General features: G+C 43.3%; 2 protein-coding genes across 3 annotated transcripts in view; both read right to left on the bottom strand.

The window, feature by feature from the left end:
- FAM118A (family with sequence similarity 118 member A) overlaps positions 1-21,360 on the bottom strand; it is a 243,075-nt gene that overhangs the window by 37,525 nt on the left and 184,190 nt on the right. The window lies entirely within an intron of this gene.
- FBLN1 (fibulin 1) overlaps positions 7,691-21,360 on the bottom strand; it is an 85,876-nt gene continuing 72,206 nt past the window's right edge. For both annotated transcript variants that reach the window (XM_075507474.1, XM_075507493.1), the window contains exon 17: positions 7,691-10,224. In XM_075507474.1, coding sequence (XP_075363589.1) covers positions 10,085-10,224 — 140 coding nt within the window. In that variant the 3' untranslated portion in view covers positions 7,691-10,084. The remainder of the gene's footprint in view (positions 10,225-21,360) is intronic.

The raw sequence follows: 21,360 nt of genomic DNA, 5'->3' as shown, positions 1-21,360 counted from the left end.
CTCTAATCCATAAGAGACGAAGTGCATCGTAAGTTGAAGGCTACAGAGTCCATTTTTCCTTACGTTTTGCGCAAGTTGTTCTACAAAGTACTTTGTCAGTTATTGATACAACAGGTAACCTGATGCTTCCTGGTAGAGCTGGACAAATGGTCACCAGCTCAATATGCACAAATGTACAGCAATTTTTCCACTTTGGAAGGAAAAAACATTCTTTTCTAATTTCTAAATACTAGACAGCTGGCCACAGTTAAAGCACCATCTAGTACTTTCTGGTTAGCCTTACTTAAACACATATTTGTAATTTTCAAAACCTAAACTGTAGTTACAGAGTTATGATGGTATCCGTTACACTGGTGCTTTTTTATCATTATTACAACTTCTGCCCAAAATGTTGGCAGTATTAGGACAACTCAGCAGCATGTAATTTAACTTACCTCGCATCCAGAGTTGAGGGTGGTCCCTCTGATCAGGTCCGAGGTCACTGATGGGGCAGGTTCAGAGAAAGTTGCTCTTGCTTTTGCCAGGGTCAGTCTGACAAGAGCAACCAGAAAGCATTTCTCTTTTATCACCTCTCCCCCCCCACCACTGTGTTACCTGCACCGCACCTCACTCACGTGAGAACCATCAGCTAACAGCAAAACAAAAGAGCTATCACCATCTCGGGAATCAACCTGCAAAGGTCATTCTGTGAGAATCGCCAGGCCAAGATATTTGTCACCCATGGTGTCAGATAAAACTGCTTTTCTTTCACTTGGGTTTTTTTTTTTTTTAATTTAAATGGGGTGAGAGAATCCATTTCCATCAGAGCAGTACCAACGCCAGACTTAAGCTTGGCGTGATCATAAACTAACAGTGCTTTGCCTTCATGGGCTCTCAAACACTGCATACCATTAAATCCCGCGTTGCACCTCTGCGCCACGTGAATCGTCAGACACCAGCTGGTGACCTGCTCCTCTTGCCGCAGAGTGGAGAAACTCCTGTAGCTCAGTCGCCGTTGATGAAGCGAAGGGGAGCGAGTCGTGACTCCTGCCTCCTTGCTCCTTGTGGTCGGCAGCTCAGTGAAGTTCTGAGGTTACTAGAGCCGCTAGCAGATGTGTAAGTGAAGGCATGGAGGGGCTGGATATGATATACCCAGTTACCAGAATAGCATCAAAGAGCCCAGATCCTTAATCCTCACTTTTTATCACTACCAAAGATCATTTCAGCATGAGCTGGGGCATATCTCAATGATATAATCATAAAACTTCCAAGTTGTTCATAGTTAGCTACATGACATTTAGTGAACCTAGTTCAGTGATTAAGCACAGTTCCAGAGAAGAGTCGTTCTTGTGCTTCTGGACTCCAGTCTACCCAGACAGCGACCAGCACTCGTTGCAGGAGGGGAGGGAAAGTCCCACCTTGCTGTTGTTCAAAGTCCCAGGTCTCCTGATGGGACAAGCCAGCTCTGCCAGTTGCCTTTTAACACAGGCAGACCCCAAATGTCTTCTAAGAACCTGATTGTAGCATGAATTGATGGAGGGGCCATGACATTTTGTGGCAAGTGAGAACACGCTGTCGGTAGGACACGGGAATTAGTGCGGGGAACCTGTGTCTGCAAGTGGTTCAGACCCCATGAGGTGGCTCCCCACGCCCCTGACCCAGTGCCCCTTGCTGCAATACAATCATGTCTGGGCCCGTGATGAGGGACTTTGCTTCAGCAGTACTGGCACAAGTGTCAACCATGACTGAAGCTTGCAAAGAGCGTGGCGAGTCCCCCAAATGGCCACGCAGGTCTGAAGGACAGCAGCAGATACCATCCAGTTCTCTCGCCTACAGAACACACAGAGAAACTCTCAGAAAAACAGATCTGGAAGCAGAAGGGAGAAAGTATGTTTATATCTTGCGCTCACATTGCTTCTCTGCATTACCCACGGTCAGCAGAGATTTAACCTGGATCCTCTGACCCTGTGTAGATGAAGCATGGTCGATTCACATGTTCTGTTTGCCACAGATGCAGGAAGCTCAGAGATCCCCTGTGTGGCCTGGCCTGTCTTCCCACAGGGAGTGACAAAGTACCATCCCAAATGGGAATATCTTACAGAAAAGGGCTTTTGTGTCTTCTGTATTGCCTCATGCTTCACATACATTGGCTATTGCACCTTGAAGTGATGGGGTACATGGATATAATTGTACGAAATAAATTTAAAAGAGGGTGGCCATAAACTGTCCTATGCAAGTGTCCATCCTGGCGTAATCTAGATGTGATGCAGAGTGCCATGGTAAAACGTTTGGGGTATGAAAGCACAGTGTACCTCTGTCTGTCTGCAGTGACCCCAGGACAGGTTTTCTTTCTGTGGCTCTTCAAGATCTCTCTTCTGGGTCTGGAGGACGTTTAACTTCAGTTGCTTTGTTACAAGTAAACACTCAGTCAGTGATAGAAGAAAAAGAAAAAGACGGATGCAGGGAGTGAAAATAAGAAGAGGGAGAAGAGAATCCCATAAAGGGAAAGGGAGAGGAAAAAAAGAGATGAAACAGGATAAGGTGAAAGGAAAAAAAGGCTCATTACAGAACAGATAGTGCATTTTTAGCCACAGCAGGAATGAAAAATCTTTCATCAGATCAATGACTTTGGAGACTTGGTGGGCGTACTTTACGTCTCTCTTGTCTAGTAGCAGCAATTTCCACGCAGCCTCACACCTCCCGCGCTCACCACAGGCAGCAGGGAACAAAGGCGCTCAGAAAGCAGAAGTGATGTTGGGAACGGCTTTGGCATTCCTTGCCGTTGCAGAGCGGGGAGGACCATTCAGCATCAGACCAGACGGGTAATTTGAGGGAAGGGCGTCCTCCACAGGCACGCGGGGCCGGCTGGGGAGCCCCGGCGTGATGGCCAGAGGCTGAGGTGCGCAGAGGGCAGGCGAGGGTGCGGGACCGCCTGCAGGCAGGTTTGAAACCTCAGCCGAACTCGGGACCCGGGGATACAAATCACATTCCGGTCCCTCTCACTGTTTCTCCTTAGGAAAACTGGTATTTCTTAACTAATGGCTAAGTGCGTGCTGGCCAACCAGAAGTGGCTCCGGCGTTTTTATCAAAACGACGCTCGCTTCGGACTCGGCCAAGAGAGAACAATCAAGCGCTATTTTCGAGGGCGTCTGACTGCACGCCCTTGGAATGAGCATCCCTGGGAGACCTCAGCTGACATCCTTTAAAGAGCCAGCAAAAATCTCAGCTTAGGGAAGAGAAGGATTTTTTTTTTTCCTTTCAGAGAGAATGGCCTTTTCTACAAATCAAAAGGAATATGTTTAATCTGACTGGGTGTTAAACATACTAAAAACCAGAGCACAGCGGCAGCCGATGGACCCAAACTCGAACCTTGCTATGGAAAACAAATACCGTTCAAATGCGAAGACATAATATCAAGACAGTAGACACGCCTACAGTAGAAAAGAATTGCAAAATGCTTTATAAGCAGATTTTTATTTTCTCAAAAAGAAAAAAGAAAATAATATTAAGGAGCACAATTATTTATTTTGATTCTACTGAATTCCGACAGCCTCATCTTGAATTCTGCTTGGAACTACATCGGATTAATTTTGAACCCCCAAAACTTAAGCTACTCTGCTGTCTGTAGCATATTTTGCTTATTTTGAGATGCAGTAGATCATCATGCAAAAAGTAGATAAAAGTGGAGTTTACCACAGCATGAGTATTTTTCCTGCTATTCTTACAAATAGTATCCCACCATTTACTAGCAAAAAAAGTTAAATGAAACAGATATGGCTGGGGGGGGGGGAACAACCAAACAATTTTCTATATTAACTCTTACTTTTGTACTGATCTAATACAGCACATGGACCATATACAAAAGACAAGGTCATTTTCCAGACACTTTACAATCTCATTTTAGACAAAGACAAAACGCAGACCAGGCACTCACTGCAAGCAAGCCGACATCCCTCGGTCATTTTGCCATTTCTGTAGAGGAAGAGCGAGCAATATTTTACATTCACAAAAGCTCTCTGAAAGAAGTCATGGTGACACGACGTAAGGGGAATTACTGCTGGAGAGGATGTGGAGGAATCTGTGCTCATCTGACACGTACGGCAAGGCGGGACCCTGAGCCCAGGCTGCTGCGGGTGGTGGGTTGTGAGCCCTGGGATTTCCCACAGAGGCAGCCTCCGGAGAGCCCGGCTGTCAAGGTGTGCAGGGCCCACGGGGAGCCAGACGGGGTGCATCTGGCCACTGAAACTGCTGCGCATTGCCCGCTTGTCCGCGGGCTCTCAAATGCCATGGCAAATCATACCGTGTGACACCCAGCATAGCGAACGCAAGGGACAACCCCACAGGACACCTGGTTTTTGACTTCACGTGGAAGTAAGCTAAAGTAGTTGACGTTCCTTTCTCAAAATCCTTGCAGTGCTATTCACTGGTCGCTCACAGGGTATTTGTAAACTAGTTATTGCCACTGTGCAAGTCGCTGTTGTCTCAGTAACTTGTAAAAGCAGTTGCTCTGACTTGCCTGGTCTCTCATAACCTCCTCCACATCTTTTCCTTGCTCTTCAGTTTCTCCATTATGGTCAGATTTATTTGCCCGTTTGAGGGTACCAAGTCCTGTCACAGCCCTAAATGCACCAACAAGCTCTAATTAGCATGACCAACCTGCAACAGCCTTTCTCTGTAACCCTCCCCTGCAGCCGCTTCCCCCCACTCCTCCTTGGTGCTTGGCCACCGGTGCTCTAGGCCAGCTCTGACGTGGGGCAGCTGGGTCACACTGAGCCGGCCACTGTGGAGAAAGTGGTGTGAGGAAGGGCTGCCAGAAGCCTCAGCTGGGGCCTGCACACATCTATTTGGGAGCTGCATTGGGGCCCTCAGCCTTGGTCCTTGCCTGAGCTGTGCTGCACGTGTGCCGTGTCCAACCATGTCAACCATGGCCAACTATCGCCAGTCCTCCCCACAGCCTGGGCTTGGCCTTGGCGCTTCCAGCAGCACCGGTATGGGGTTTTCCAGGCCAGGCTTTAATGTCTTGGGTTCAGCTGGCCATTAAATGCATCAAGCTGTCAACTAAGAATATTGTCGTGTTCAAAAAGGATATCATCTGGCAGCATATTTAACAGGGACAGTACTAAGTGTGTCACCCTTACTTGTGATGAAATAAATTTTTACCCAACTGCCTCTAAACCTGGGATTTAACAAGAAAAACTCAGAATGAGCTTCTCCTGGGTCATCTGTTAATAGCAATTACTCCTGACTGGACACAGGCTAGACTTTGCTGCAATTTCATGGGAAGCTTGGAATATACATGACATTAAAACGGCTCTGTATGTAACATACCTCATTGCAAAGGGAACAGATCCTTTGCTTAACTTCTGTGAAGGACTACCTACCTGGGAAAGCCCATCCCATAGACAGCATCCCTGGGGCGGGTTTCTTGTCCAATTGCATTAGTGATCTTCCTAGTGTCAAGAGCAAGAGACTTGGGAGACAAGCCGTCAAGCTCAGCTGGTTAAGATAAAGGCAGTATGATCATGGCACGAACAACATCTCCATTCCAGCAGATGTGAATTGCTCCTCAGGCATCAGGCTTTCTTGTTCTAAAGTTCTAGTAAGCTACACCTAATACATACATATACACAATTTTCTTATGCAATATGGATTAACTCCACCACAGAATACAGAAAAGCAGTGTGTCAGCATCCCTGTAAAAGCCTTTTATGGAATACTAAATCCAAGCTGCTGAAATGTTGCAAGAGGATTGCTAGAGGCTATCATTCACAATGTTTCTAAGAGCCCATGCCCTTTTTTTCTGCCACAGCTGGCACCTTTTTTCTGCATCAATAACATTTTCACAAACAGACCAAAAATACAAATACTCATTTAAAAATTAAAGGTAGCAAGATCACACTGACTGATGAGCAGAGCATATTCTCTGTGTTCAGTAGAACGAACCGCATATGTAAACATCTTCTGACACTCGCTCCTGGAGGGAGTTGTCTTCACAGGGGTACCTACATACCAGATGATATAAGGCAGCCGGTGTTGAATTGGTGGCTCTGTGCCACTCTTCACAATTAGATATTAAATAATAATTGCATTCACTTCAGTTACCAGTAAGCATGTTTTTAACTGGCTTGAAGTATGGGCTGTCATCCACATACACTTGCTAATTGAACTACAGATCATTATAACGAGTTACTGTATTTAATCTGGAAACCGTCTCTGTTTTAATTCCTTTATACTGGCATGGATGTGAGAACACAACTGCATTGAACCTGCTTCCATAAAAAGCGCAGTCTGTCTCGTGTTGGTGACACTGGTGTAACTCACTCTGCTCCAGAAGTCAGCTTGGGTCATGTTTTTCACTCCACCCTGCATTGCACAAGGTAGGAGATTTCATCAGGGCCATGTTTGAAGCACTGATTGATTGCACGTGTTCAGGCACAGAAGCAGTCACGAACTGCGTGGGCAAAGTGGATGCTATAATATGTTTCATGGGCCAAACTCAGGCATAGTGTGATTTTGTGGTGGAGACAGGAACACATTAATGCTGCACGAGCTCCAGATAATGGACATATTCACAGTGCTGCAATTTGCCATGTTGGAGCGTTGCAGTCAGTCACCAGCAGCTTCCAAGAGTTACCATACACTGTAGTTAGCACAGCTACCCTGGAAAGGCACACAGTATTTCTCTCCAAATCATGAAATAACTTTTGTCATCACTGCACAAGCTTATCCAGCTATCATACGTGGCATGTACTGATTTGAACACTCTTACGAAACTTGTTTGTTCTTCATTGCTATTGTCTTTGGCTGTCGTGCCCTCCCTCTGTAAAAGGAGTAACTATGCTAGGATTACATATACTATGCTATTTTGCCTTCTCTATCTGCTAATAAATTACAGATCCATCAAGAAATGATTTTTAAACTCAAGAAGTAGAAAGCAGATCAATCTATCAGCAAATTGATCTGAAATATTCCTGGTTTGTTATTATTTTATTTGACCAAGGCTATGGCCCCAATTACTCAGAACCGTCTATGTACACTTATGCTTACTCAGGCAAACTGTCCTAATCCCACTAGAAATAACTCTGAGGCAATTTTTCCTGCTATAAGACTTGTCCTAGAAGCAGTCCCTGTAGCACACAAGAAGTCTTCCCATGTGTGCAGGATGCCTGACTTTTGGCAGAACAACCTGAGACCCGCTGCTCCTCCCGTCGGGAATCTGGCTAGCACCTATGAGCCTTTGCTCATTCGAGTGATTTTTGTCTCTCCATGCTCATCTAGGGTCAAATAAGATAGTTTATCAGGTAATTTGATCCTATGCAGCATCTGTAATTGTGTGTTATTATTACTCATGCTTTTAATGGTGTGCGATTGTTTTCCCAAGGCAGATGATATCATTCTGTGTCTGACTGAGCAGATGACTCTTAAAAGGCAGACTAATGAACACTCAGCAGTCTGTACTTGTTCTCGTTGGTTTCTTCTAAATGCTCGTTTACTTGTGATTCTGTTTCCCCACAATTAAAATGGTTTGAACTTAGATCTACTCAATCCAAAGAGAGCACAGCAAAAGAAAAGCCCTCAAAGTGAGTGGATCTCAGTGACAATTTTATAAGCACGTTCTCCCACTTGAACAGCTTTCATGATTTGCCAATAAAAATTACAAATACTTTGTCCCATTTGCAACAAATGAAACTTGATTGTCACAGGTTTGGATGAGAGAAATACTTAATCTTTCCTGTCATTATTGAATTACCTAGTTTTTCTATGCTGATCTATTAAAAGTTAAGGCACGTCGCAGTGACCATGGCACTAAGCACTCTTTAATTTTATTATACGCAACCATAAAATCATCTACTGGATCAACATTCTCATATGACATCAGGACTATTTAAAAAGCTGCTTGCAATTTTCAAAGATTGTTTGGGACAATGTAGGAAAACAAGTTTTCCAGGAAGCAGTGGTAATCCTTCTTCTATCCTATTTTTACTCAAAAATGCAGACAGAAGAAGGGGAGAGGGGTGTGTGTGTGTGGTGGTGTGTGGTTTCTCCTTTACAGAAAGAAGTTTGTAAATTAGTTTGTTCATCAGTTTGATCCTAAAATTAGATTTCTGCTGTCCCAAAGTTCTTTCCACTGCAACTAAATACCACTTACAGAGGAAATAAAGGATCAAAAATTACAGTCTAGAAAATCAGATGGAAACAGTTTTTGTATTTTTGGTACTAAGGCTACTTACTTTTCCTACACTGGCAAGAAAAAGAACTTGACAATTTAAGGAGAGTCTTCCATCCTCCTTTTCTTGGACTTTGTTAGAGTAATAAAACATTTACTTTGCAATCTAAATTGGAATTACATAGGCTAGTAATCCCTGAAGCCAACTATCTCTCTTGTACTTTGGAGTTTTCCAAAATCTTCATTAGTTAGTTGAATGAGGAAGGTCATCCGCTATAAATATATCTGCTTCATAGCATTTTTCTACGCAAATACGTACCATTTATCAAAATCATAAGGACTGTAGAGGTGGCCGCTAACAACAATGAACATGTTTTAAGCTGATGGCATCCTGAAAACCAGGCTATGTATAGGGTTGGGATGCTCTGTAAGTGTAGGGGGAACAAATACCGTCAAGAGGGTATCCTTTAGTCAAATTCTATTTATGAGAATATGTTATCATAAAATCTTCATTTAAGGAGTGAGAATGCTGCAGGCAGAGAAGCTTCCCTGCCACAGAGAATGTAATGAAGAGTTCTGTATGTACACAGTAACGTTGATATGGTCTTTTATTTGCAATGGATCAGAGAGGAGGGTCTTTATTAGTCTTACTCAAAGACCACTCAGGTCAGTGTAAAGATTCCCTCACGCTTCAGGGGCTTTTGTATAAAAGGAAGAGACAAATGCCTAGCGCCAATAATGACTGATCAAATAGCGGACTGTTTTGAGTGGGGAATGTGTAATACATACATATAATTAATTTGCTTACAGGAGATATATTTTTGTATATGACACGATTTTTTCTGGTAAGCAGAAACCATGACATACATTTGAGTATTTCCCATCTGACTTTCTTTATTTCCTCATATCTTAACAAACATAACAAACTGAAACATGGAGCTATTTATTTGCTGTTCTGTAATAAAAAAGATACGTTACTTTGATGCCCAGAAAATACATTAAACATTCATTTATTTGTGAGAGTTTCATTATATTATTACATATGCCTTGGTTTGGTGCATAGGAAGTGTACAGTTTAACATGCTGATTTTATTACCAATTTTAAAAAGGTATAGAGCTTTACTCTATAACAGACAGGAGATACAGGTCTGAGTTTCCCATGTATTGCTGAGTACAGAGGAGACTGGAATTTAACCAATATGCCTTATCCTTGTAAGAGGTTAATTTCAGCGAGAGGTATTTGTTTAATTAGAATCAAACATAATCTTACAAACAAATAATAAGCACAAAAAAGGGGTATTTTTTTAATATGTGCAATAGCTTGTTAGTCTCTTACTATTTCGAATTCCTTTTGCACTTCCTCTTGTAGCCGTAGCTGAATGGCGCTTTTTAAATACCTAGGCTAAACTTTTCAGAAATGATTAGCAATTCTGGGTGCCTAGTCAGAGTCATCCTACTGGGGCCCAAAAGCGAGTATTTGGCACTTTCTGATAATCTGACTCCTTCAAGGTAGTTAATATTGAGGTGAAATTACTAATCCTTACCAAACTTCTTCCATCCAAAGATACCATATATTCATCCCAATGAACTCTGACATCTATTTTGTTCCACATCCTCAGTCACTCTGGTTATCTGGCCAAGGAGCAATAGTTAAGATCTGCCTAAACATTGAGAAAAGTTTTAAATTTCACTAGGCAGCTGAGCACTTTTACACACTACTTATTTATACAGACAACTACTACATCAGGCTCACTTAATTTGCTCCACCCTATGTCTAATCAACATAATACCTTGTTATTTGTCTTAAACTATAAACCAAATATTTAAAAATAAAACAAAAAACCACTATTGGGTTTTACAAACAAGTATATGACATAATAGTTTGTGGTAATGATTTAGGTTGGAGCGGCTTGCTTGTCTGGGATTTTAAACGCTCTCTCAGAACCAGTACTTGGAGACAAAGATGTGAACGTTGACAATGTTACGATGAGATACCACTCCACCCATGACGTAGTTCATCTCCAGTTTCAGGATGGCATGGAAAGGTCCAACAATGGGCCTCACCTGGCGAACTACACCTGTTAGGATAGAAAGGGGTTGCTGAGATTAATAGGGGAACCAGAAGGGTTTGGATGAGCTACACCCTGCTCCATTTCAGCAAGAGAAAAACTCCCCTTCATTTTCAGTATCGCTGATGGAAAGTCATTTTATCTATTGGATCTGTAAATGGCTTGCAAGAAAGTTTGCAAAGTAAGAATAAAGTATAACTTTTGAATAAAAATATCTTGCAGAAGATCTAGAAAGAGCACTAGAATGTTGCTAATGGCAGAAAAACGATATATTCTGAAATGAGAAATTTTTTTTTACCTTTTATTCAGAGTGATAAACTCTTTTAAGAAGTCTGCGACACTGCTTTTTAAGTAGGACATAAGGAAACTTTCCCTAGGTAAGCCAGCACACACATTGCCCTGAGGAGTACATAAGCACGCACACCTGGGAATGCCACGCAATTTCTGGTACCGTGTTGAAAACCACATTTCATTTGGAACAGTAGAAATTATTGTAACGGCAATTACGATGCAGCAATAAAAACGCTTTCCCTATAAATGTCTGATAACACTAATTTGTAAACTGACAGTGTGTTGCATCGTGGATGGATAACCCCACTGGAAGCAGTCGGAATAAAAGCAGGCGAGTTTAATGAGGAAAGGGGGACTATCACAGCATCTGTCCCCGTGTCATTCCTCACATGGATGGTGGCCATTCCCTCACCAACACCAGGGGCTGATAATGAGGAAGGAAGTGGTAAAGGAGAAGTGAGCTGTGTCTTTTAGGGCTCTAGTCTTTTGGTTTGTTTTACACAGAGGAGCCCCAGTGCTGGGGCACAGCAGGACGGGGACTGCTGGGGGCTGACTGGTGAGGGGGGTGGAAGGTCTTCTCCGGCCAGAGCTTGTCCCACCACCCCAGGCAGCAGGGCAGGCCAGGGGCCAGCCAGGTTCAACCAAGGGCCCGGATCACTGGGCAAGTTCATGGTGATGACAAAGGGCCAAAGTCAAACTAGGAAGGCAACATATGGGTCAGGTCCAGAACAAGAGGACCCACAGCTGTGATGGAGCTGGAGACCAGCTCTCTTCCAGCACAGCTCAGGCAAGGACTGAAGCTGAAATGGGGCTCCTGGTCTCTGGTCAGGGTGTGGAGGAGGACCCTAGGGAGGCCCATGTGGGCCATAAGGTCTTATCGGTGCCTTGGCACTATGTGGCTAAACAGATCAGCGTTACAGCTTCGGACCTACACAAAAGAAAGTCAACGGGAGCTTTGCCATTGACTCCAAAGGCTCAGGAACAGACCGTAAACATGTTCTCACTTCACAGTTATTTTCTAGGTCCGGTGTTATTAGAGCAGGGAGCTACCAAACAGCTCACATCTGAAAGGATGTGTCCAAAAGGTCAAAATCACGTAAACCCGAGGTCGGCCAGCAGGCACAGGGCGTCTGGCGGAGACCCCCTCCTCAGACCCCTCCTTCTGGCAACTGACTTATCTGACAGGGCATTTGATTCAGAAGGAAATACACAGTTTAAGAAAGGATTATTTAAGACTTATTCCTTCTGCATGCTGGGGGTTATGTTTCACAAGCAGGCAGCGCACCAGCACCTTCCCGGAGTCCCAGCCGAACTCCTACAGCAGTCCCCTACGAACACATTGGCTTGAGATCTGATGGGAGAGATAAACGTTTGCTTATGCAGGCTGTCAGCACCTTTTTCTAAGGCAGTGAAGACATTACAGTTTTGTCCTGTTTAAATACCAACTAATATCTTCAGCGTGCAGTAAAACTGCAAACTTTTCACCACATTCACTTTGCTTGCCATATTTGATGAATACACTTTTTAAGCATCCTTCCCCCTACAATTTATATGTACATACATACATATATATACTTTTTTTTTTTTAGTTTTCTTGGCTACCCTCCTGCACCTTATAAAAATGACTGGGCTTGGCAGATGATATATTGAAAAAGAAAAGCCTTGCTAAAATTGCCCTCCCTTTAGGGTAGCGTTTAAAGCATTTCGCTAACAACACGTCACATTATTGCAGGCAGTGCTTTAACTGACAACCGCAGAAACACGCAGCATTGGAATCACTCAGTACTGGCAAGCTGTTTAACCCACCCTGTTAGCAGCTCATGCAGTGATCACCAAGCCTCAGATGGCAAAGGTTGCTGTTTCCATTTAGCGATCTTTTTATAGTGTTCTACGCTTTCTTGCTCTGCTCTCGTAGAGTCTGCTCTAGGCTAGAAGTGTGATTGCAAACTGTGTTTTTTTCTGATGTGATGCAGTTCCACTCAAGATGGTTTACGCCACAGTATGGCATCTATCCATACATTACTGATGCAGCATTCAAAGCAATTAGTAACTTCCTCATTCTCGTTCGGATGCATTCTGCTAATAGGCAAAAGTGGAACATTTATTTTCAGAGTGGAACGGGCAAACACACTGTGATCCATGTGGCACTACTTTTCCACACAGATCTCTTGCTGCAGTTTTAAAGTCAAGCCTAATAATGGTGTGAGAAGCCAATGCTGCACATATTAAGACAGCTATATTGAAGCAAGAAATTGAAGGAATGTACAAAGAAACACAATACTCTCACAATATTTACTTATCCAGTTTGTTGTGCCAATGTCCCAGATGGTCCTGAAATGACCAACAGTGCAAAAGAACTATTTCCCTTCCTCTCCTATTAAATAAATAGGATGATGCAGTCAGATGGGTTTGCACTACAGCATGTGTATAAGGATGCAGTCATTCTAAATGGGCAGAAGAAAAATAAAAAAGAGTAAGAAAAAAATCTTGAAATGTTCTACTGGACAAAAGCATATGGACAAAGAGGTTTTCAGCTCTTGGCAGATTTACTCATGGAGAGCTTTCCATTTTTTTCATGAAAAGTGCTAAAATGGAAAACCTGAGCCTGAGCATTTTTCTCCACCAAACGCAAGGACAAACGTGGGTGGAAACCATGCAATAGCAAAGCTACTCAGAGCTTGAAACCTGGCTACACGTTTATCCAATTCCCAGTGATCCTATTGCAGTGGTCCTAGGACTTGTCTCAGAAATGCTGTTAAAGGCTACCTGCTATAATGTGTCACTGCCTTTTGACGCTACCTGTGCCTGATTCTCTAATGTCTTGTGCCTCTCACGTCAAGTACGAGGTAGGTGCAGCTATTCTAGACCCAAACGAGGCCAGCAGTGCCTTGTGCCTACTCTCACAAAAAGACGTCTAAAGAAAAAGCCCGAGACTCGGGCCTGGTACATGTAATTCACATACATGGCTCAATGAATCAGTCAGCATCTCAAGAGCATTTAGCACAGGACACATTTGAAGATGCCACGTGTAATAATGCTGGATGTTTTTAAGCGACGTTGCAGTTACTGCAACATTTGCATAAACATGTTGTTCCACTATGCCTTTTGGCAGACTAATGCTGGGTCCAGATTTGTGGTCTGGCATCCTTCAGCATTTATAGCTGAATATTAAGTATAAAAACATGCTTTATAGTAATAGGAAGGTTACAATTTTTAAATGTACTGAAAAGTCAGGAAATGTAGAAATTAAGCAGCTGCTTTTTGATCTCTATTTTACCAGTCTAAATCCAAAGTAGCTGGATGGAGCCACTCAGATTTGACATGGGGATAACTGCAGACTGGGGCTTGGTCCTGGATCACTGCAGCAGTACACACTGTCCTGTGAGTCACTCTCTATAGGATGCCAGGACAACAATAGTGTTGCTCATTAAATGACCTGAAAACAGAGTGCTCTCAAATACCACCATCAGCTGGTCCTCTCTGGGACCAAAGCTGCAGACTCTACAGTTGGTAAATGGGGCGAGTTTATTTAAGCAAGTTCACCCGAATCCTTTTCCAACAAAACTAGATTTCAGCTAGGTTAGCATTTTGCACAGAAAAAGCCAGGAGAATATTGGTCTATATTAAACCAGGGTGAATCACTGATAATAAATGAACAAGGAGCTTCACACTGCTGCTGAATCCCATGTGCCAGGCCATCTCGAGCATCTGTGTTGTCTTGCCTACAGGCACATCTATGGAAGCAAGCGCTGTTACCCTCCAGTCTGATGCGCTGCTGTTGCTCTTTATACTCTTCAGTTCATAATCTGTGACCCAAACACAGACTCAGCCTACAGAAAACCCTACGTGTCACAGGCCAGGCAGACTACTTTCCATCAGCTCACCTTTGTTTGGTTTTGCTTTTTTGTTAACTGAGCAGAGATGTTATTACATGTCCCAAATCTGCTTGGGCATCTTCATGGTTTGCTGACTTCCTTTTAGAAAACAATGATAAGACTTCTTTTTCTTGCACACTTTGCCCTTATTGTAAACAGGATCTACGCCAATCCTTTCCATCTGCTGATCTGTGTAAGCAAACAGCCTTGGCTTGAGAGGCAGTAAGTTTTCGGATGTCACAGTTATTTCTGCAGTGATAGTCTGACCACGGCCCAGAACTTTTAAAGCTCTGTAATTAATACACTAATTAATACATTAATACACTTAATTGCCCCGTTTCTTCTTCTTTCATGTTTCATATTTCGATTTTGTCTAAGGTAAAAGTATGTCACCATGTGTAGTGAAGACATTAACCTGAATAATATGTAATACTTATTTTCAAGTGAGAATAATGACAACAACCAACAATCTTAGAGCCACTGTCACTGGATTACTGAGGCTTTGCTTATCAAAGAAGATGGGATAAATAAGACAGCAAGGTTAATATTGTTAATCTTCCTAAGCCTTTCAGCAGAATTTCTATTATTGTAATCAGATGCCACAGGTATTCCTTGGCTTGTCCATACCTCTTTAAGATATCATTACATTTCTCTGCTTTGAAATATATGAGACCCTCAGGCAACTCACCTCTGTGTCTGGTTTCTGCTTGTATTTTTGCATTATGCAGCTGATTTGCTGAGAAGGTCCATTTTGAACTTAGGAGAAACGCTGCTGTTTTGTTACCATATTAACCCACTCTGGATGACAAGTCCCCGCGTTATCATGCATTAACATTTTGTCTCCAGAAATCCAGACTCCTGATTCTGACTTCTGTACTAAGCTCACTGCCCAGTGTGCCGCAGGAGCACTTGCAAAACTCTTTAAAATACTTTTTTTTAAAAAAACTTTTCTTGTTTTTTTTCCACTGCCAACCACAAAATCTGCAGGAATTACACTTGCAATGAATCTGGGTCATTGTGTTCCTTACACCTCTTGCCAAACACTGCCATTTGCATTTTCTCTAGAGAAAGTTCCTCTAACAGGGATCTCCACAGTTTGCCAGAAACCAAAGCAGAACCTAAGAAGTTTACTTTCACACTGCCACTAGAAAAGGCTGTTTTGGGTTGGTAGAGAGGATGCATTATGTTATGTTTTCTGTTCCAGAGGTGAAGGTCGCAAGATTTTCCACAGGGATGGATTCTTGAGTGTACTCAAATATTTAAATCTGTATCATCATAAGAACACAATACAGACTAAGTTGTACCCTTTCCTCAGAAAGAGAGCCTCAGATAACCTAAACTTTTAAGAACCCCCACAAAATCAAGCTGAGAAGTGTTAGTGGAGCAGGCAAGGGATCAGAGGCTGAAGAGAGAGGCAACAGGGACTGCTGATTACTGGGGAGCTGTACCTGATGACTGCTGGAAGAAGAGGGGATGTGCTGAAGTAAACCTCCTCTTGCCTTACCTGCATACGCATATGCAGGCATATGTATTTGTGGATATATAAACAATCCAAACTACTGCCAAATCAAAAATTGTTCTTCCAAATAACCTGTGGGCTACGCTCCGGAAAATACAATAAATGCAGTTATCAAAAATGTGATCGATCCCCTCAACCACATTTCAAGCTCTGTGTTAAGCAACAAGCGCAAGAGCTCTTTCCCTCTTACCGCCTTCCCATCTCTTCGCCCATACCTGGGGTTACAGCTATACTGTTTCGTTCCCGTCATCACATGCCAAAGGATAGTAATAAAACTACCTTTTTTTTTCCCCCTTTGTGCTCACAGCAAGCACACAGTCTCCCTTCTGTGATTCTTCTCAGGTGGCAAGTTAACAAAGAGACGTGTGGCTTTTTACTATCAGTTGAATCCAACAGTATTGCCCCTTTTTCATTAGTGCAAGACTTCACACTTGACGTTATAGGCAGGTACTAATTTAGCCAGTTTTTCTGGGAACAAACAATTTATTTAGGAAAATTTGCTAATTTTTTTTTTTACATTATTTAATTGTATGATCTGTGGTCAGCTAAAAACTGACCACAGACTGACTAACCTTGGGATGGATGGCGAGGAGTTACTGAGAGAGCATGAAGTGGTGAAAAGAAGAACAAGCCACTTTTCTGAATCATTAATCTATAGTTAACATATTAGTCTGGTGCTAAATAGAACAAAACACATCTTTTTATTCATTCTGAGATCTATTTTAAATTAAACACTCTGTAAAAAGTATCTAAATTAATAAGAATGGGATATATATTTGAAATACCAAAGGCAGACAAACAAGTCTGAGCATAGCTCATTGTTCGCTTTTCCTTCAAAATAAGCACACGCTGCTATTGAATTTTTTTGTGTGTGTTTGCATCCTGGCCATGCATTATTAAAATTAACTTTCACAAATCAGAAACTAATAGGAGAACTGAGAATTAGTCTTCATTCACTCTACTGCAAGTGGAACTACTGACCATATATAAAAAAAAGAATATTTTGCATTAGTTAGAATTAACACCAACTTGGCATATGAAGTATGATATGAATTATTGTATGGAATATGGCTCCATAGGAATGTTAATATCAGCTCCATTGTAAAATACAGTCATAGACAGCAAAGGGTTTAAGGGCTGAGGAAAGCTAAAGAATCTCCTACGGTCTTCTTGGTAATTCTTACGTGTGATGATGTTTCTTTGCCCCTGATACACAGCCTGTTTCACAGGCTGCCTAGCTCTGAGATACCTAGGCAATTTCTAATCAAGTACACACCAGCAAGGCAGGCAGGACAGCAAGGTTGAAAAGCTGAGCAGGGTATGAGGCTTAACAGGTGAGAGGCAGGAATACATACCAGCGCTGAAAAATGCGTAGCTTGTTCATGCAGAATGTATGACATTTTGGTAGCGATACACTCATTTCTATTCCTCATGAGATAAATAAAATCCCATGTGAGATGCATAAGAGCCCAAGCAAATCAGTTTTTCCCCTAAACTTCCTAATCCTTGGTCTATGAGTCTACAGATCTGGTTGTAAGCGAAAGCTAAAGTCCATCACAAAATGTGCCCCCTTTGAAAAAAAACACAGGAAGGCTTGTCAAGATGAAGTGCTATTACATGGTGAGAGTTAGTGCTTTTCAGATGGAACTTTTGGGACGAGCTGCTAGTGACACCTACAAGTGACACAATGACACAAAAAACACCTTATAATTTTTCCTCTTGCTATTTTCCGTGTGCTTTAAACGGATACTTGGAACACGAAATGATTAATTTGGAAAAATTCAAGTACCAGAGAATGTGGTGAGAGCTGCGGAGCTGGAGCCTAAACTCAGCTGAAACTCAGGTAATTTATTGGGCTTTATATTAACTTCCAAATAATCTCAGCCTATGTTCTGAAGTCCTACATTTGGCTGTTCCTGGATCTCTGTTTCCCCACAAAAAACACTGGTTCTTTTTACAGCCTTGTCAGAGATGAATAGTGCCAGCTGCCACAATGCAACGGTAACTACCCTTTTTTAAGCAATGGATCTTTGGGAATCACAAAAATAACCTTTAAATAGTCTGCTAGTCTGTGTCAGGCCACGGGTATGTATGGTTACGTACAAAGGATGGACATAGTCTTTCCTCTAATGTTGGCAAACTTCTTTAATCCCATGTGGACGTTGCAGTAACGAAGCCGAGAGGTTATCTCAGCCTCCTGGAACCTAAAGCCATTGCATGGCTATTAAAGGAAAGTAGCCCAAAACACCGGCACGCTAGCGGTAATGTGTGGGGAACAATTTTTTGTAGGGGAAAAGCACGTTTATTAATTTCCCTTAAGCAATACAAGAAGACTGATCTCCTCATGTTAATGCAAGATCCTGGACTATAATTTCAAGTTTGCTTTTCTCCTCAAGGCCTCTTGCTTTATACTGCTGGCCAAGATTTTCAAAATTAAGAGTAAACATCTCAGATGTATCAGTGTTACTTAAGAGCCTATTCCTAGTTTCAAAAGAGATGTTGAGGCAAATAGGAAGTTTAGGACTAGATAAATGATCGTTGCAGTGGCTATTTTAAAAGGCAAAATTGACAGGATCATTCCAGAAGCAAGCAAGAGAAAAAAAATCCAGCCATGAATAAATGCTTCCTTGGATCAAACCGTAGACAACGAGTTGCGGGCTAGGCTTGAATACCAGACTATCTCAGTCTACAACATGTAAATACATATCTACAGTGTGAAGCCAAAACTATATAGCCAAATTGGTTTTTGGCTTTGTAGACCTCAACTCAAAGAAGTCATGTTAAGATTTGTAAGAAAAAAGTTATTTCTTATTTAGTATTCATTACAAATATAGAAAGTTCATCAATAAGGTTGCAAAATAATTCACATCCTGGTCACAAACAGAAAACATGTATTTTAGGCTATTTTATCCATTTTTTTTCTGTAAAAAGCTTTGGGGCTCTGCATATGTTAAAGTTTAATTAAATTCCTTTCCTAAAGGCTGCTCTTTATTCCAAAAGGTTATGCCAAAGTAATGATTTTTGGTGCTTAAGTTGCTCTGCCAACATAGTTACTAGAGTACATACTGACCTATACCATGCCAGGGGAGAAGGGAAGTGAATCAACTGTTGGGTATTATTTGCTTAATGTATACTAGCTTCGAAAATATAATGCTTCAAACATTGCACATTAGGGAATGTCTTACTGCATCTGGTAGAGTGAAAGCTGCAGTTTTTCCTTTTGTAGCAATCCAGTCCTGTCATGTTTTCAACATTGCCACAATCCAGAATCAGAATCACAGAATAGCTGAGGCAGGAAGCACCTCTGTAGACCATCAGTACAACCCCTTGCTCAAAGCAGAGTCACCTAAGGCATGTTGCTCTGGGCTGTGTTCAGTCTGGTTTGCGTGGCAAGGTTTTGGTAGCAGGGGGGCTACAGGGGTGGCTTCTGTGAGAAGCTGCTAAAAGCTTCCACCGTGTCCAACAGAGCCAATGCCAGCCGGCTTCAAGACGCACCTGCTGCTGGCCAAAGCTGAGCCCATCAGTGATGGTGGTAGCGCCTCTGGGATAGCATATTTAAGAAGGGGGGGGAAAACTGCTGTGAAACAGCAGCCAGAAGAGAGGCATGAGAACGTGAGAGGAACAGCCCTGCAGACACCAAGGTCAGTGGGGAAGGAGGGGGAGGAGGTGCTCCAGGCGCTGGAGCAGAGATTCCCCTGCAGCCCATGGTGAAGACCATGGTGAGGCAGGCTGTCCCCCTGCAGCCCATGGAGGTTAACGGTGGAGCAGATATCCACCTGAAGCCCACAGAGGACCCCACACCAGGGCAGGTGGACGCCCAAAGGAGGCTGTGACCCTGCGGGAAGCCTGTGCTGGAGCAGGCTCCTGGCAGGACCTGTGACCCCATGGAGAGAGCAGCCCACACTGGAGCAGGTTTGCTGGCAGGACTTGTGACCCCGTGGGGGACCCACGCTGGAGCAGTCTGTTCCTGAAGGACTGCACCCCATGGAAGGGACCCACACTGGACCAGTTCGTGAAGAACTGCAGCCTGTGGAAAGGACCCATGTTGGAGAAGTTCGTGGAGGACTGTCTCCTGTGGAAGGGACCCCACGCTGGAGCTAGGGAAGAGTGTGAGGAGGAAGGAGCGGCAGAGAGAACGTGTGATGAACTGACGGCAACCCCCATTCCCCGTCCCCCTGCGCTGCTCGGGGGGAGAAGGTAGAGAAAATTGGGAGTGAAGTTGAGCCTGGGAAGAAGGAAGGGGTGCGGGGAAGGTGTTGTAAGATTTGTTTTTATTTCTCATTACCCTACTCTGATTTGATTGGTAAAGAATTAAATTAATTTCTCCAAGTCAAGTCTGTTTTGCCTGTGACAGTAAATGCTGAGTGATCTCCCTGTCCTTATCTCGACCCATGAGCCTTTCGTCATATTTTTCTCCCACTATCCAGCTGAGGAGGGGGAGTCATAGAGCGGCTTTGGTGGACACTTGGCGTCCAGCCAGAGTCAACCCACCACAGGATATCTCTAAGGATGGAGACTCCACAGCTCTAGGCAACCTGTTCCAGTGTTCAACCACCTTTACAGTAAAGAAAAGAAGTTTTGTATGTTTAAATGGAATGTCCTGAATTCATGCCCATGGACTCTTGTCCTTTCCACACCACTGAGAAGAGTCTGTCTCCGTCTTCTTTACTCCCTCCCATTACATTGACCAGATTCCCCCTGGGCCTCCTCTTCTCCAGGCTGAACAGTCCCAGCTCTCTCGGCCTCTCCTCCTATGACAAATGCTTCAGTGCCTTAATCATCTTCATCACCCTCTTCTGGGCTTTCTCCACTATGTCCATGTCTTTCTTGTACCAGGAAGCCCAGAACTGGACACAGCACTCCAGTGGTGACCTCACAGGGCTGAGCAGAAGGAAAGGATGACCTCCTTCAGCCTGCTGGCAACGCTCTTCCTGATGCAGCTCATTGGCTGCTTTTGGCACAAGGGCATGTCATTAGCTCATGATCAACCTGGTGTCCACTAGGACCCCCAGGTCTTTCTCTGCAGAGCTGCTTTCCAGCTGGGAAGCCCCCAGTGTGTACTGGTACATAGGGTTATTGCTTCCTTGGGGCAGGCCTTTGCATTTCCCTTTGCTGAACTTCATGAGGTTCCTGTCAGCCCATTACTCCAGCCTGTCGGGGTCCCTCTGAACAGCAGCACAACCCTCTGGTGTATCAACCATTCATCACAGTTTTGTTTCCTCTTCAAACCTGTTAAGGTGCACTCTGTCCCCTTGTCGAGGTCATTAATGAAGCAACTGGCCCCAGTATTGATCCTTCAGATACACCACTGGTGACTGGCTGCTAGCTGTGCTGCTGATCACAACCCTTTGAGCCTGGCAGTTCAGCCATTTTTCAATCCACCTCACTGCCCACTTATCTAGTCTACATTTCCTCAGGTTGCCTATGAGGATATTAAGGGAGACGGTGCTGAAAGCCTCA

The sequence above is a fragment of the Mycteria americana genome, chromosome 1 (assembly GCF_035582795.1).
Source record: "Mycteria americana isolate JAX WOST 10 ecotype Jacksonville Zoo and Gardens chromosome 1, USCA_MyAme_1.0, whole genome shotgun sequence".
Classification (NCBI taxonomy): Eukaryota; Metazoa; Chordata; class Aves; order Ciconiiformes; family Ciconiidae; genus Mycteria; species Mycteria americana.
The sequence above is the reverse complement of the archived record's forward strand: the minus strand, read 5'-3'. Positions and strand labels throughout refer to the sequence as shown.